We start from the raw sequence: 17,920 nt of genomic DNA, 5'->3' as shown, positions 1-17,920 counted from the left end.
GTGAGGTCTCTGTCTGGGGGTGCAGGCTCTGTGGTGGGGCTGTGGATGAGGGGTTTGGGGTGCAGGACAGGGCTCAGGGCTGGGGCAAGGGTGCGGGCTCTGGGAGGAAGATAGGGTGCAGGAGAGGATGCAGGGCTGGGGCAAGGGGTTGGGGTGTGGGAGGGCGTTCAGGGCACAGGCTCCTGCCAGGCAGTTCTTACCTCAGGCAGCTCCCAGTCGGCTGCACAGCAGGGCTAAGGCAGGCTCCCTGCCTGCTTTGGCTCCATGCGGCTCCCAGAAGCGGCCGGCATGTCCCTGCAGCCCCTAGGCTGAGGGGCCAGGAGGCTCTGCACGCTGCCTGCACCCACAAGTGCCACCCCTGCAGCTCCCATTGGCCATGGTTCCCGGCCAGTGGGAGCTGCGGAGCCAGCGCTGGGAGTGGAGGCAGCGTGCAGAGCTTCCCTGATTACCCCTCCGTCTAGGGGCCGCAGGGACATGCAGGCCACTTCCAGCAGCTGCGCAGAACCAGGGCAGTCAGGAAGCCTGCCTTAGCCCTTCTGCATTGCTGACCAGACTTTTAATGGGCCGGTCAGTGGTGCTGACTTGAGCTGCCAGAATCCCTTTTTACCGAGTGTTCTAGTCCAAAACCAGATGCCTGGCAACCCATCGTACAACCATCCTGTTAATATAGCCCAGAATATCAGCCTTTTTCCCAGTTGCATCACGTTGGTGACTCATATTAAATTTTTGACCCACTATAACCCCCAGAGTTTTTTCAGCAGTACTGTTGCCTTACTAATTATTTCCCATTTTGTAGTTGTGCATTTGATTTTTTTCCTTCCTAACTGTAGTAGATTGTATTTGTCTTTACTGAATTAGAGGAAAGCACAATGTCCTATTTAGGATGAAAGCCTGACAGAAGAGAGCTGAAGGGTACTAATGGTGCTTTGTTCTTTCAGACAAAATCGCTGGAAGAAGAGGGGAATAGCCATTATTCCTACGAAGTTTGGGATCAGCTTCACTCTTTCCTTTTTGAATCAGGTCCGCAAGTCTCATTAATTTGCAGGAGATTAACTAGATGTTATGCTCACCAGTCCAGGTTCTCCTGTATCCTTCTCTGAAAGTCCCCACTGGATAAATGACATGACTCTTTCAAAACCAATGCAGACATTATATGCCACAGTTACTGGTTTAAATACGTCCAGAAGACCCTACGGCACAGCCTGTTTCATGCTCACCCCCCACCCCAATCTCTTAAAAAATAATAGCAGTGTTAAGCATGCTGGCTTTGTTGAAATTCAGTAATCGTTATTGTCCATACACATCTTGGGCTAGCTGGGTTTTGGGTGATGCTGTCAGGTTTGGATGAGAGGGTGCTCCTCTGTTTCACAAGTAACTAACAGCAGGTTCATTTTGGCTCATCCAGCTCCCATAGCTGGAAGAAGAGGGGAATAGCCATTATTCCTACGAAGTTTGGGATCAGCTTCACTCTTTCCTTTTTGAATCAGGTCCGCAAGTCTCATTAATTTGCAGGAGATTAACTAGATGTTATGCTCACCAGTCCAGGTTCTCCTGTATCCTTCTCTGAAAGTCCCCACTGGATAAATGACATGACTCTTTCAAAACCAATGCAGACATTATATGCCACAGTTACTGGTTTAAAAATGTCCAGAAGACCCTACGGCACAGCCTGTTTCATGCTCACCCCCCACCCCAATCTCTTAAAAAATAATAGCAGTGTTAAGCATGCTGGCTTTGTTGAAATTCAGTAATCGTTATTGTCCATACACATCTTGGGCTAGCTGGGTTTTGGGTGATGCTGTCAGGTTTGGATGAGAGGGTGCTCCTCTGTTTCACAAGTAACTAACAGCAGGTTCATTTTGGCTCATCCAGCTCCCATAGCTGAAAACTGCGGCTGATTTTTTGATTCTGTAATTTGAACCTAGTTATACTGATGATTGTGGGCCAAATTCATTGTGAGTCTGAACACCGTTGGCCTCAGAGGATTATACCAAAGAGGAGCATGATCCCCCTGAGTTTGACTCTGATAGCTTTTACACCAGATTTGCCTCTTTAGTCTAGTCCCAAAGTCTGCTTTTATTTGTGTGCCCTGGAACTGAAATCTGCCAGGTAATTTACTAGCTCATTTATGGTGACTCTTTATCTTTTTAATAATTCCTGTTACAGGCTGGGGCTCTGGTACATGTGTATACAGATGGTTCAGTACTGCTTACACATGGTGGGACTGAGATGGGTCAAGGACTTCACACCAAGATGATCCAGGTAATGATGAGTTTAGACACATTACCATGAGACCTCTTTTAAAACAAATTCCAATCTCACTTCCCTAATATTCTTTCAACAGGCAGAAGGGAGCTGCTGTAATGGCTTGTAGGTTTACATAGGGACCTAAACTCTAATAATCACCCTCATTGCATCAGCACCAGTGCTAGATTTCTAAAATGGTGTTGTAATGGGAAGTGAAGATTATAATCTGCATTATCTATACACATTGGTTTACACTAATATGTTCAGTTTAATGTAGCTGTGCAGACTATGCAGTATGAATAAAGCTGTACTCTTTATTGCCAGAAGCTACATCTTTTCCTTTTGATCCTATAAAACTGTAATTTTCACATGATATTTAAACTAATATTTCTTTTTGTCTTTTGTATTCTGACATATCTTGCTAAACTTTTAATGAAGAGAGATGTTGATTTTACGGCAGTGTGAATTTGGAGGAATTCCACTGATGTTGATGGAGTTACTCTAGATCAGGGATTGGTAACCTTTGGCACGCGGCCTGTCAGGCAAAGCCACAGGCAGACCGGTATGGTTTGTTTACCTGCAGCATCCGCAGGTTCAGCCGATCGCAGCTCCTACTGGCCACGGGTTACTGTTCCTGGCCAATGGGGACTGTGGAAAGTGGTGTGCGTCCAGGGATTTGCTGGCAACTGCTTCCCACAGCCCCCATTGGCCTGGAATGGCAACTCACCGCCAGTGGGAGCTGTGACCAGCTGAACCTGTGGACACCGGAGGTGAACAAACTGTCTCAGCCCACCAGCAGCTTTCCCTGATGGGCCGCATGCCAAAGGTTGCTGATCCCTGCTCTAGATTTACATTGGGATATGCAAAATTAGGATCTGACTTAATTATCTTTAAAAGGCTTTGCTAGAGATGGGGGAATCTGAAACCCATAATTCAGAACATTTTAGAACTTAATGGGTTCTAGAATTCTGTGGGTGAAATCCTCTCTCCATTGAAGTCAATGGCAAAACTCTCACGGACTTCTGAGGAACCAAGATTTCACCCTAAGACTCGTAGAGCATGTTAAGGTTTTATTTCACGTCTAAGAAAGAGATGTTTAGAAATCTTTTACCCCAAACTTCTGGGCTCTTCCATCGCTCCTTCTCACTATGATTTCCCATAACCTGGTCTGTGACACTACATGACATATATAAAGCCAGTTATCTGGAAGTCATCGTGACCTATTCATGCAGGACAGTATTGCAGCAAGCATCATCTTCTGCTAACCAGAAGCTTTTGCACAATGGCTCATTTAAACAGAGTGCCAAGTAGATTGTAATGTTTTTGAGTTTGAAATTTGCAGTACCAATGGAAAATTGCAGTAAAAGCTCAGGAGTGCCCATACCCAGGGTGGACTTAAATTCTGGAAAGTTACAGAAACAGTAACTGCAATAAATGCTATAGCAATTAAAGGGCACTTTCTGCATATATTGCTCCATATTTTATATGTACAGGTAGCATATGCCCCTCATTGTTTGGGGGCACTTAAAGCTAGATGCGATGAAACTTCTTGCATTGGCAAGAAGATGGACTGGGTGATGTACTGGGACTTTTTCCTCTCTATCTTCTACAGTTGTTGAATCTTGGGCTGGAGAGAAAACATGTCTGAATAATGAAATGGTTGTAAGGACATTTGACAAACACACAAATTCTCAGGCTTGACCGTGACAACCCTGGAGCTAACTCCAGCAACGAAACAACCAAAATAGGTGAAATTTGGGATGAGAGAGAAGAGAAGGTTGCAGCATAGATATTGTGGATAGGGAATGGCATGCCTCACAAATATGTACACGAGACAGTCATTTTTTGTTGCTCTGCAGGTTGCCAGCAAAACTCTGAGAATCCCGACCACCAGCATTCACATCAGTGAGACCAGCACTAACACCGTTCCAAATACCTCTGCAACAGCTGCTTCTGTCAGCGCAGACATCAATGGGATGGCTGTCCTTGTAAGGCAACTGAGTAACTCAAACCTCTCTCTAGGCGAGGGCTCCAGAACAGAAAAATATGCTGTCTACATGTTTCTTTAAAAAGAAAAGGGATGCCCAATGTCCTTGAAAAGGAAATATTAAACACGCAATACCTCATAATTCCTTGTGATGGCCACAATTATTAGGATGCAGCAGATAATGAATGACCATATTTATTTCAAGGTTTTTATGAAACTCTCATGTTCAGTCCATTGCCAATTAGTAAATTGAAGAAAGGCATCCATTTAAATAAATAGCTTCCTAGTAATGTCTGTGGTGTCAACTGCAAGCATAGTACACTGTTAACATGCAGGTGGGTTGGGGACTACAGTTGGCATCAAATCCTCAGGAATGTTGCATGGGATAGGGAATTGCACGAACGCATGGTGAATTATTTCCATGTTGCTACAAACTCACTTTGCTAGATATTTTCAAGTGGCCAGATGGGATTAAAATAGGCAAAGTTTTCTTTATAAACTAGAATCCATCCAATAGTGTGTGTCATGACTCACAAGACCCTATACCAGGAGTGGCCTTAGCCATTTCGCCTGCCAGGATGGAAAACATTTTTGGCACCCTGCCCACAGTGGCTGAGCCAAAAAACAAAACAAAATCACCATGGCCAGCCAATCAGAGCTGAGCCAAAATGGCAGGCCACTGCAGTACAGTGCCCACTGCAAGCTGGTGCCCCGGACAGTCGCCCTGCTTCCCCACCCTTAGAATTGGCCAGGCCACGTGCCATCACTGGGATCTCCCTTTATCATAAACATAACCAATCAGCTTTAGAATCTTTTTATTTCCCAGTCAAACTATGCCTTTATGATCAGCTCTCCCAGTTACTGAACCTTGTCCATTTAATGATACCTCAGTGTCCTAAGGACAACATTGATTTAGGCAGAGGGTAACTGCGAACAATTGTGTAATAAGCTCACATTTTCAAGGCCTACTTGTAGAGGTGCTGGCCGGGGCTTGACCCTCTCTGGGTGGAGGGGAGCCACCCCGGCTCACTGCACACTGCTGAGGTTTGGGGAATTAGTCTGGCCGCGGGAGTCTTTCCTGGTGGCCCTTGCGGTACCTGGAATAAGCACTGTAAGCCCAGGCCCTGGGTCAGGGCGGTGCAACAGTGAGTCAGTGGCTCAGGCCCTCAGGCAGGGCTGAGCAGTAACAGTACAAATAGTATCAAGCCCAGGCCCTAGGTCAGGGTGGGGCAATACGGAGTCAGGAGCTCAGGCCCTCAGGCAGGGCTGAGCAATAACAGTAGGCCCAAGCCTCCAAAGCTAGGGAGAGGGGGAGACTCCACCCGCGAGGTGGGTGGCAGGGGGGACGCAGGCCCACCCACTCCACTGCGTCCCAGCCCGGGGTCCTAGCAGCAGCAGAAGACCCACTGCTGAGTCAGTGGAATCCTGGCCACAACACACTGACGTGGGCTCCGGCAGTGCTGCAGCCAGACTACAGTCAGCTGCCCCCAGGCTACTTCCAGACTCCCCCTGGGGTAGTATCTGGGTCAGGGTGTTGTCCTCCGAGGGGTCCAGCACCATGGGTTCCTTGGGGTAGTGGGCGAGCAGCCGGCCCAGCAACTTCTCCAGCTAACGGGTGCAGGGCAGGTCCAGCAACTCCTTTAGGTAGCGAGCGCTGGGCAAGTCAGGCCAGTCCTGGCATGAACCTTGGGCCGCGGGGGTTTCCCAGTCGTGGGCTAGGCTGGAGATGTCTGGTCTGCCCAGTGGCTGGCTCCCTAGTGAGCTCTGAGGGCGAGCCTTTATACGTCTGGGTCTCAGTCTGACCCTCTGAGGGGTGGGGTCCAAGCTCCCTAGCTCCGCCCACTCCGGTCTCCAGATGGGCTCGTCCCACTCTGGGGTGGCAGGAAGCCACACAGCCTCACTACACTACTTTAAAAAGTGTTGTTCTTTATTTTGTTTTCTTTTTTAGAAAGCGTGTCAGACTATTTTAGAAAGGCTAGAGCCATTCAAACATTCAAACCCCAAAGGCTCCTGGAAGGACTGGGTAAGTTGTTTATACCTGGTATCAATTAGATGTGGGCTGTTCGGAGAATTATTTTGTTGGTAAATCAAGCATGTAGACACATCTGCCATCCCTGCTCATCCTGTAGGAAAGGTTCCAGGAGGCTCTAGGATAGATAGTGTAGCAGCAACTTAGCTTGTGAGGAAAAGGATGCTTGAGAGGGGTAAACTCCAAAAGTGTGACATCTAGCTTCCACTTGTGGTTTTACAAGGAAGATTTTTCACACAGGAACCTGCTTATTGCTAATTTGGGCGTACTGAAGTCTGATCTCTAATGAAGTTAAGAGAAAAATCCAAAATGGTTCCATTGTATCTCAATGGTCATATTGCAGTCCTGATGAGAATGAAATCTCTGCTCACAGCAAAGTGATTCTGTGAAAAAAATAAGACTTCTCTGTAAGAAACTTCCAGGACACTTTTCAGCCATCCTCAGAGGGGACAATAGTTTCCTTTCTCCAACATCTAAAGAATGGGCACATCTTGTGTTGTATTGTCAAGGATTACTGAAGTTGAAATACCTCCATGTGTTAATCGCCCAGCCAGATTCCAAGTTCCAAGTCTCCTGTGCTTAGGGATATTTTTACCATTGTGCAGACCTTTCAAGAAAGATGAAAAAAATCAAGAAATTGGAGGATGTTTGGCTCCCAAAAAATCAATTCTTCACTCTGCTCTACTGTGACTGTCATCCCCTATTAAAGTGTTTCCCAAACTTGGGACGCTGCTTGTGTAGGCAAAGCCCCTACCAAGCTGGGCTGGTTTCTTTACCTGCCGCGTTCGCAGGTTTGGCTGATCGTGGCTTCCAGTGGCCGCGGTTCACTGCTTCAGGCCAACGGGAGCTGTGGAAGTGGCGTGGGCTGAGGGATGTACTGCCCGCTGCTTCCAGCAGCTCTCACTGGCCTGGAGCGGCGAACCACAGCCAGTGGGAGCCGCGATCGGCCAAACCTGTGAATGCGGCAGGTAAACAAACCGGCTCGGCCCGCCAGGGGCTTTCCCCACACAAACGGTGTCCCAAGTTTGGGAAACACTGCCCTATTGAGTATGTGGGCCACAGGCTTCCTCAGAATGCATTCTCAGAAGGTTATTGTACAAGAATTAGTTTAATAATACTAACTTTTAAAAAACCTGCTTTCTTTGTCAGGTGGGAGCAGCCTATGTTAACTGTGTTAGCCTGTCAGCCACAGGATTTTATAGGTGAGTATTAAAGCTGGGGTAGTGCAGTAATACTTTTGCCTAGTCACATAGTCTATGTGCAGGAGCATTCCATTATGATCACTGTGTGGATAATTACTCTCCTCTCAGGCCATGAAGCTGTTCTGCAGCTATTACGGCCGGTGAAGGCTGCAGTCGGCTTCTCAGCAGTTGCACGTCCTCCTGGCCTACATGGTGAGAGTCAGCTGAGGGATGCTTGTAGCAGCCCATCCATCAGCCACACCTCTACTCTCAAGCATGCTCCTGAGCTAGGGAAGATAAGTCATTGGTGGAGCATAGCTCTGAGACAAGTGTGGGGCCACGTTCAGATCTCATTTTCATTATTATAAACCTGAAGTAACTCTGTTGACTTCAGTGGAGTTAGTTCAGATTTAAAGAGATATAAGTGAATCTGACCCAGGGGTCTGCAAGGCAATTAGCTCACAGCTTTGTGCCTTCCCTTAAGATTAGAAGAATACTGATTTTCATTGCCTTTTAGATTTTCCATGCCCAGTTGAGAAGGGGTCACAATCTGCCCCTTAGGAAAACCTCCAAAAGGATCATTGTTGCTTTCAGAATGGTACTAGATGAGGAAGTCAATTAAATAAAGCCACATCCTGGCCTTCAGTGCATGAGCTGTTTCCATTGTTTTCAATTTCATTCTCATATTTTAAAAACACGGTTTTTCTTTTTTATGCTGGTTCTTATGTAGCTCTAAAATGAAACATTTCTCCCATCAATCAGCCTTAATGTCAGAGGCAAACCCAACCCCATCATTATAAAAGGCATAGGACTCATCACAAAACATTAAACTTGATATTGACAATAGATACATGGGACTGAAATGTATGATGTGAGCCAGTTTCTATTTCATCTTTGAAATGCATTTGTCTCTGAGCCAAGTGGCTTCCTTGGTGTTTGACAAAACACTAGTATTTACATAAACAGTCACAGCTGCATAACACAGGATTTGCTGTGAACTACTTCAGAAAAATGAATCGCTCCACAACTCAGTCTTATTCTTTGGCTCCATTTCACGTCAGCACAGAATTTAACTGGTTCTGGGACATGCACAGATTTATGCCTTGCATAAAGTATTTAATATTGGACTCTTGGGATTGAAACTGTATGTGAGCATTATAAATGTTTGTTCCAGAGAAACAACTGATTGATAAAAATCCTTCACGGAGTCTTACTATGTTTATGAAGTGCAGGATAGCCTCGGATTTCCTTGTTTTTTTTACTTTCTGCATATCTAGTCTACACAGAGGGACAATGGATGAAGTATAAGAAAATACAATTTTATGAAGACCAAAATGGTTTGGTGATAACTTATTTATTTTGGCTGTTCATGCAATCAGAAATGTTTTGTTTTCTTTCTGTTAAGAACTCCTGACATTTGGTATGACTATGAGAAAAATGAAGGAAATCCTTTCAATTACTTCTCTTATGGGGTTGCTTGCTCCGAGGTTGAGATAGACTGCCTGACAGGTGACCATAAGGTGAGTGGGGTAGATGATTAAAAAACCCTCTGTAGTTAAAGTGACGAAAACATGGCCTAGTGGTTAGATCAAAGACTGGGAGTTAGGCTATTTCCAGCTATGCCATTGACTCACTGTGGCCCAGAGCAAATTTCTTAACTTTTCTGTTCCTCAGTGTAACCGTATGTAAAGCTGGTATAATGTAGTAAGAATTATCTACCTCACAAGTGTATTACAAGCCTTGCAGAGCCATTTGAGGTTGTTAAATCAAAGGTGCCAGCACAATGTAAGCCCAAAGCAGCAGTAAAAGATTAGAGAATTGAGTTACTCATGAAAAGTAGGACTGGGAAATTTTTATTAAAAAATGCTTGGCTGAACATGACATCGATTTCATTTGTTGTGTTCAGATACAAAGCACTGATCACTGGCATCCTGGATAATGGGTCAAACAAATCTCTGAGAAAAATTGATTGCCTTCATCTGAGTTACCCCAGGGCTGAATTTGGTTTCAGGCTCAATATTAAGTTTAAAGACAACAATCAGCTTTGTTTAACGTATGACCCATGGGGAGTGAGAAGTCTTTATATACCATACACATATATGTGTGAAAACAGAAATGCTGGCCAAAATGTGGATAGTGTTGGATATCTTAACTAAAAAGTGTAAAGTCACAGTGGCTCAAGGATCAGTTATTCTCTGTGCTTATTTATTCTTTACTTCCGGTAACTTTCAGAACCTTCGCACGGACATAGTAATGGATGTTGGCACCAGCCTGAACCCAGCCATAGATATAGGACAGGTAAGTGTTACTGTCACCGATTCAACCTCATTTTGTTTGGTCAGGAAATTATGCTGCTCTGGGCCATTTCTAGATCACCTCTCCTGTTCTTCTCTCTACGGGCCATAACTTTGCAAACATAGCCCTGCAGGTATAAACAGAGAAGCATATTGGGCTGGCTGATGAGAAATAACTGACCACCAAAATTGGAGCAGGAATAGACACAGGGTTGTTGGGGGAGGGGGGAAATATCCTCTTGTTTGGTATTGTTTATTAAGACTCCTATGTGGCCTTCAGTTATCACCACACTGATGTTTTTTTCTACACCTCAGCCCAAGTGAGGAATGAATTTAGAGAAAGCGAACATATTGGGTTTGGGGGGAAGAGAAGATTTGCACTGCATGAAGATTGGATCCTCATCTGGCATGTTTTGTGTCTGCAATGTATGATGGCTAATTTAAGCCCCAATCCTGCAGTTTTTACCCCAGTGTGTAGTCTAGTTAAAATCAATGGGAGTGTTTTGTGTGAGTAAAGAGTACTTACATCAGTAAGGATTGCAGGATCAGTGCCCAACATGCTCAGATACCCAAGAGGTGTTGGGAGCTGTATTAAAACCTGAATTAATAGTTTAGCTTGTGAGCTCCCTGAGCAGGGACTGAGTTTTCCTCTGTCTTCTGTACAGTAACAAGCCCACAGTAACACTTTTCAGTAACTAGCAGTACTGAGTAAGGCTACAATTTTATCATGGAGATCATGGAAGCCAAGGAATCCATGACTTCTGAAGGCCACTATGACTTCAGAGCTTCAGAGTCCCATCACTGCCTGGGGCAGCCAGGAGCTGCAAGGTATCCCCACCACCCAAGGCAGCGGGGTTCCCAAGCTCTGAGGTGGCGTGGGTATCCTGCAGCTCCCAGCTGCCATGGGCAATGGCATACCCTGCAGCCCCCAGCTGCCAGCAGGGAACCCCCAGAGATCCCAGGTGGTGGGAGATCCTGGAGTTTCTGGCCTCCACAGGTAGCAGGGGGCACCATGCAGCTCCTGGCTGTCGCAGGAGGCAAGAGACCCCCATAGCTCGTTGCTGCCATGGGTGCTGGAGGCTCCATGCAGCTGCGGGTGAGGGGAACCCCGCAGCTCCCAGCATCTGGTGGTGGGGGTACCTCTCAGCTCAGAACTGGGGGCGAGGGGGGAACCCTGGAGCATCAAGCCCCCATGGGTGGTGAGGGCTCCCAGAGCTCTCAGCCAGGCCCCTGCAGCTGCCTAGCACCTCCTCATTTTGCAAATGCAAGTGAAATGTTAGGACACAGAATGTAATTATCCATATGGGAATTTTGCCAGGACAGTCCCATTTGGACTGATCATTGCTTTTTTGTGCGAAAGAGCCCAAAGAAGAATGTGACCTAGTCTTCCTTTCTTTTGTAGGTAGAGGGAGCATTTATCCAAGGCCTTGGGCTCTTTACCCTGGAGGAGTTGCGCTATTCCCCTGAAGGAGATTTGTATACCCGAGGGCCTGGAATGTACAAGATCCCAGCATTTGGAGATATCCCAACAGAGTTCTATGTCTCTCTTCTCCGGGACTGTCCAAACAGCAAAGCAATTTATTCATCCAAGGTATCCTCCTGGCATCCACACGCCCTCTACTAATCCTTATTTCCGTGGAAGCTGTACTTGATAACAGTGTTGTGCAAAGAGACCACATTTACAGTAATGAGGAGGTTAATGGTGTATTCGGCTTTGAAGAGATCACAGCGTTTTGATTAGCTGTTCATCTTATAATCAATTTGTTTGCATTCCTTCTACCAGTAATTGTTAATATGAATGATAATACCCATATTAAAAGATATAATGATGAAATGGCTAATACATTATCACCACTGCCCTATACTGGAGAGAATCTGAACTGCTCACCTGTGTCCTAGACCCTATACTGCTAACACTAATAAAGATTCTTCTTTAGCTCAAGTAGCCTGTGCTTTCGGCACAGGTGTGCTGAGTTCTATTCCTCCTGTTGTTCTGAAAGCTCTGAGCAATTGTGGTACGCAGCACAGAAACCACTGTCAAGCTACAGATTTACAAAAGTGTCATTCCCACAGATTTGTTATAGTTCCATTATCTTTTTTTCCCATTGGTTGCAGAGTGCTGTTTTTCCTTCAGGGTTGCAGGGTCCCTCGCCATAAGGGGTTAATAATTTATTGTAAATTTTCTTCAGCTGTTGCCATCGCAGATCATCTTTGTTCTCTTTAGCTGGTCATATTGTTAGGACTGAGCGGTATGCAGCTTGACATATGACCCTAGCACAGGTTCAACGAGTGTCCAGTTTACTGTCAGTTCAATGGGGCACACAAAGAGACCCCAGAACATCATTATCTAAATATTTGTTAATACCTTGTCTGTCTCCTCACTCATCTCCTTCTCCCTGGCCCCAGGGAAACGTGCTTGCAAATCAGTAAGGCTATTTTTTGTCTATTAATGTTAATCATGATCATGTACTCATGCTGTTAGCAGGAAAGGAGGAAGGAAGTCAAGAGTAAGCTGAACAGCTAATGACCTCTGCTAGCTCCTCCTCTCCCTCCAATAGACCCATAATCCAGACTACGATGAGTCTGTTTGGGGTCAGTCTGATTCTCTCATGTGTTCTATCTGTCCAGGCTGTTGGTGAGCCTCCCCTGTTCCTGTCTGCCTCTGTGTTTTATGCCATTAAAGATGCCATCTTTGCTGCAAGGGCAGAATCTGGCCTGACAGGACCATTCAGACTAGACAGCCCTGCCACCCCAGAGAGGATCCGCAATGCCTGTGTCGACATGTTCACCAAATTGGTACAGTATTTAGGCTTTCTCGGTTTCATAATGTTCCATGATCCGATTCAACAACACTATCCCATCTCAGGTTGTAGATGAGTCACTGTGGGGCAGATCACGTGATCAGATTCAGACATTTAATAGCGATAGTAGCTTTCTATTGTGTCCAATGGTCTGATGCTATTGAAAGAGAGATGCAAATCCAAACATCAGCTGCTTATGGAGAGCTTCCATTACAAGAAGGACCTCCATACAATGTGGTATTGTGACTTCAGTATGTTAAATGGACATTATCCGCCTAATTCAGGATACCGCTCACCCACAGAATAAAATTTCATGGCAGGGAACAGACATTGCAAAATTTAGTATGGATGGAAACCTTGTCAATGAATGCAGGTTTTATCTCCTTAATTTATACATTTTTCTGCTATGCTGTAAACCCAACCCCTACATCACAGGACTCAGTATTGACCCTGGATTTAAGCAGGAAATGAAACTGACCAGCCTATACTGAAAGCCAAGGTGGATGGGGTAATACCTTTTATTGGGCCAGTTTCTGTTGGTGAGAGAGACAAGCTTTTGAGAGACACACAGCTCTTCCTCAGCCCTATGTGGCTTGAAAGCTTGTTTCTCTCACCAACATAAATTGGTTTAATAAAAGATATTACCTCATCTACCTTGCTCTCCAATCTTCTGGGACCAACACAGCTACAACTACACTGCACACCATCTATACTGAGTGAAGTGTGAAAAATATGTAGCATAAACAATGAAAAACAGATTTTTAGAAATATTTTCGTTTTTAATTTAAAGGAATGATAACAGCATCGGTACAATTTTAAAGAGTGTGTGTGTGTATAATGTATATATACAATCTTTCATATGAGGGTTTGGATTCCCTATTAAGTAACAGCTCAATACTGAGCACAAGATACAGTGGGTACTGAAGAATCTTGTATGCAGTGTAGTTGTAGCCGTGTGGGTCCCAGGATATTAGAGAGCCAATGTGGGTCAGGTAATTTCTTTTATTGGACCGACTTCTCTTAGTGAGTAACTACTCTAATCATGAACTGAACAGAGACACTGGATTTATGGTTTATTACAACGATCTGTAACCCACTAACCCCTTTTTGTCCTATAACTGCAGAGGTGTTAATGGGCCACTCTGCTTTGAATGGTCCCTTTTACAATGTGTGCTAACTACTTATGCTGAATGATCTTTTCCATCTTTCATTTTGCTGTGGTGCTGGGATTACCTTTCCCAGACCTGAAGAAGAGCTCTGTGTGGCTCGCAAGCCTGTCTCACTCACCAACAGAAGCTGGTCCAATAAAAGATATGACCTCACCCATCTGGTCTCTCTAACTGAATAATCTTGTTATTAGACCATATTGCATGTGCTGAACCTGGAGAGTGGGGGAAAGGCTCCCATAAACTCTTCCTTCTATTTATCTGCATTATAGGGTTGAGAGGAAATTCTTACTGTGTACTGAAGAATCCTAAAGCAGCCATTTGGATTTCCTTCTCAGAAGACTACACTGCTTTTATTAAACAGAGAGAAAGTTTTCTCAGAGTAACAGAGCTCAAAACAGCATTCTAACAAATTTAGAAGCCAGCTCTCTGCACAGCTCTCTCTCCAATCTAATTAATAAAACAGGGGCTCAGGCTAGAACAAATTGCAACAGTGTCTCAACTTCAGCTTGCTCCCAGGCTCTACTAACCAATGTGAATAGGGCAACTCCTAGGGACTCCAGCTTACTGTAATACAAAGGCATAGATTAAATGATTCATTGGCATCTCCATGGTACTCCTCACCCTTATTTCTGAGAGCCTCCCAAACATTAGTGCATCTAGCAAGTCTATCGTTAACATTGTTGGTCTCCATACTAGAATGGAGGAGTACCGCTAAGGCCTGCCTTTGTGCTTTCTGCTTTGATCACCATCACTGAATATTATGACCTCTCCAGTCTTCTGATCATCTGTGGGCCTATCTTGAAGTCTTCATACGGGCCCTGATCCTGCATTGACCCTGCTTCCTTGCAATGCTCCATTACAGTCAGTAGGAGTGTGTGCAGGTGGACCCTTGCATCTCAGTGGAGTCCCATTGACTTTAATGGGGTTTTGTGCAGGCATCTGTCCACGTGCAGTCAGTTGCAAGACTGGGGCATTGGTCATTACTCAAATATAAACCCCATTGTAGTTAAGGGCAAACACTATGGGCCAGATCCTTCTTGCCTTGTTCATGCCTTACTACTTGTCTTGTGGATGAGATGAGCAGCATCCAGCTCTGTGTCAGGATATCAGGATTATGCCCAGCATATTTGTCATCCGGCCTCTGAACCAGAACTGTTGCAGTTCTCTCATTGCTAGTTATATGTGGTACAGATCCTGTATTTCAGTGGACTCCAACCTTTTCATTGGCGGGCACCAGATGAAGGACCGTGGCAGCGATCGAGCATCTGCTGAAATGCCGCTGAATTTCGGCGGCATTTTGGTGGCGATGCCTCTTGTCAGTGCCAAGCGGCATCATCCAGAGGTGTCGCTGCCAAAATGCTACCGATGCTAGACTGCCAACCAGGACGTGGGCACATTTAGATGGCACCCATGGGCACCCGCATTGGGTACCCCTGCTGTACTCTGTCTGATGGGGATTCTAAGCTTAGATATTCAACAGTATGAAGCCCACCTTCCACAAATGGTAACAATTTGGTCAGTCTGCCTACATTAAGAATTCAGTGTATGCCTCCAATTTGTTGCTGCCATCAGTCAATTTAACTTTTTGTATTCATTTTTTACAGTGTCCATCTGCCAAATCCGAGACCTTTAAGCCATGGTCCGTGAGGGTATAAATGGGAAGTTTAAGGAATAAGGTCTGTTCGTGAAGATGGTTTTACCCCAGGGGACCAAAAAGAAAAACTCTGTAGCAGAAAACAAATCTATATTCATGCGTCTCATCCATTGATTCATGAAGCTCTATAATCTAATTGTTGAATCATCAATTTCATGAGGAAAGGGTATTGATGGCAGGTTATTGCTGGGATGGAAATGTAAATGAAGAGTAAACTGATGGCTTTGCTGTCTGTGTAATTGAAAAACCTTACAAGGATTTAAGTTTGTTGCAAGAATCAGAGAAATGATTACGACAAGCTTGTTTGTAAAAGCATTTATTTTTGTTAAGTATGATTATAAAACTCTGAGATATGTAAAACTGGGGAGGACTTGGATGTGCTAAATCCAGTCAAAATGGCCTTTTTTCCTATTTGCACTTTGAAGTCACTGATCGGAGCTGGCGTAAGCAGATATTACTTCCTTGACTTAAATGGAGTGTTGCCCACTTACAGCTGGTTGGAATTTGGCCTCTGTTTTATGACATTTAAATGGCTGCACTGATTGATTCATAGATTCCAAAGCCAGAAAAAACCATTGTGATCATCTAATCTGACTTCCTGTATAACACAGGCCAGAGAACTTTCCCAAAATGATTTCTAGAGCAGAGCTTTTAGAAAAACATCCCATCTTGATTTAAAAATTGTCAGTGATGGAAAATCCACCATGATCCTTGGTAAATTGTTCGGTCCAATGGTTAATTATCCTTTCTGTCAAGAATTTATGCCTTATTTCCAGTGTGAATTTGTCTAGCTTTAATTTCCAGCCATTGGATTGTATTTTACCTTTCTCTGCTAGATCGCAGAGCCCATTACTAAATGTTTGTTCCCAATGTAGGTACTTACAGACTGTAATCAAGTCACCCTTAACTTCTCTTTGTTAAGCTAAATAAATTGAGTTCATTGAGCTTATCACTATAAGGCATGTTTTCTAATCATTCCTGTGGCTCGTCTCTGAACCATTTCCAATTTATCAGCAATCTTTTTGAACTGTGGGTGCCAGAACTGGACATCATATTCTAGTAGCAGTCACACCAGTGCCAAATAGAGAGGTAAAATAACCTCTCTACTCCTACACGAGATTTCCCTGTTTATGAATCCCAGGATGCCATTAGCTTTTTTGGCCACAACGCCATGTTGGGAGCCTGTGTTTAGCTGATTATCCACCATGACCCCCAAATCTTTTTCAGGGTCACTGCTTCCCAGAATAGAATTGCCCATTCTGTAACTATATCCTACATTCTTTGTTCTTAGGTATATACATTTACATTTATGTATAGCAAAACACGTATTGTTTGCTTGCACGCAGTTTACCAAGTTTCTAGGCTAGACATTTAAAAATATTTATATCTAAAATTCAGCTCAAAACGTTATGGCTGAGTGACAGAATATGCCCCCATGTTCACATGCTACTTCCAATTGTAATAATTTTTGTACAAAATATGCCTTGAAAGTATTATTTGAAAACTCATAATTTGCTGATCAGTATCATCCTGATAAAATAAGTATGGCGACATTGTGTGTGAAGCTATAAGATTTCACTGTATAGTATTATTAACACATGTTCCAAACTGAGACTGGCAAACAGGCCAGTCTTAAACAAAGGAATGTGTACTCTACTTAATTTGCATTTAATCAATAAACAGTAAGCAGGAAGGAGAAACAAAGGAAGCTTAAATAGATGAGAAAAAAGCAGCAAGAACATCCTTCCACATAGACTTTTTGTCTTCTGGTACCCAGCTGGAAATGTTTTTCCAGAGAAGGACTGAAACTATAAAAACTATAAAAACTCCAATCTCTCTTCTTGGCCATCACATTCACTGAACCCAAAGCAACAAAGGAAACATTGGTTGAACTGTGGGAAGAGGGGTCCTGACCTTAGTGGTTTGGCAAGTAAGACTGTTGAAGGCATGTGGTGAGAAAACTTTGCTTTGAATTTAATATAGTTTGTTAAGTTAGGCATGAGTTGCATTTTATCTTTATTTTTCTTGTAACCATTTCTGACTTTTATGTCGCACTTAAAATTTTGTATTCACTTAAAATATCTTTCTTTATAGTTAATAAACTTCTTTCATTGTTTTATCTGATCCAGTGTGTTTAAATTGAAATGTCTAAATAACTGTTTGAAATAAAGAGTGACATATTATTCCTTTTAAAGAAATAACAGACTTAATGTAACTTGCAGGAGAGGGCTGGTCAGTACAAGACATACATTTCTGGGGGGAAATCTAAGACTGAGGGTGTGTTGGGGTCACCCCACAATATAACCCAGGCTGGCAAGAACCAGAGTGTAATCCAAGTGCGGCTGCCAGGCTGTAGTTGCACAGAGATATTCAGGGTGTGGCTTTCATGCTGGAAGGCTGTTTACGAGTGGCCCAAGTGGGAGCTATGTCAGCAAGGCATTGTAAGGCACCCAAAGTTCCAAGGCAGGGGTGACACAGCCACACATTAGTCTGGACTGTACCCTGGTATGTCACAGACTGTCATATAGCCTGTCTGAAAAAAAGGAAATTTACTAGGG

The 17,920-nt window shown here is 44.2% G+C and overlaps 1 protein-coding gene across 1 annotated transcript in view; it reads left to right on the top strand.

Annotated features, from left to right (window-relative positions):
• Window positions 1-15,927, top strand: part of XDH (xanthine dehydrogenase) — an 81,958-nt gene extending 66,031 nt beyond the window's left edge. Inside the window, exons 27-36 of the mRNA XM_030557368.1 lie at window positions 939-1,020; window positions 2,167-2,262; window positions 4,107-4,235; window positions 6,183-6,257; window positions 7,413-7,465; window positions 8,850-8,964; window positions 9,677-9,742; window positions 11,141-11,329; window positions 12,367-12,534; window positions 15,313-15,927. Coding sequence (XP_030413228.1) covers window positions 939-1,020; window positions 2,167-2,262; window positions 4,107-4,235; window positions 6,183-6,257; window positions 7,413-7,465; window positions 8,850-8,964; window positions 9,677-9,742; window positions 11,141-11,329; window positions 12,367-12,534; window positions 15,313-15,363 — 1,024 coding nt within the window. The 3' untranslated portion in view covers window positions 15,364-15,927. The remainder of the gene's footprint in view (window positions 1-938; window positions 1,021-2,166; window positions 2,263-4,106; window positions 4,236-6,182; window positions 6,258-7,412; window positions 7,466-8,849; window positions 8,965-9,676; window positions 9,743-11,140; window positions 11,330-12,366; window positions 12,535-15,312) is intronic.
• Window positions 15,928-17,920: the final 1,993 nt, after the last annotated feature.

This window comes from Gopherus evgoodei, chromosome 3 (assembly GCF_007399415.2).
Source record: "Gopherus evgoodei ecotype Sinaloan lineage chromosome 3, rGopEvg1_v1.p, whole genome shotgun sequence".
NCBI classification, from domain to species: Eukaryota; Metazoa; Chordata; order Testudines; family Testudinidae; genus Gopherus; species Gopherus evgoodei.
This window is presented reverse-complemented; position numbering and strand designations above follow the sequence as displayed.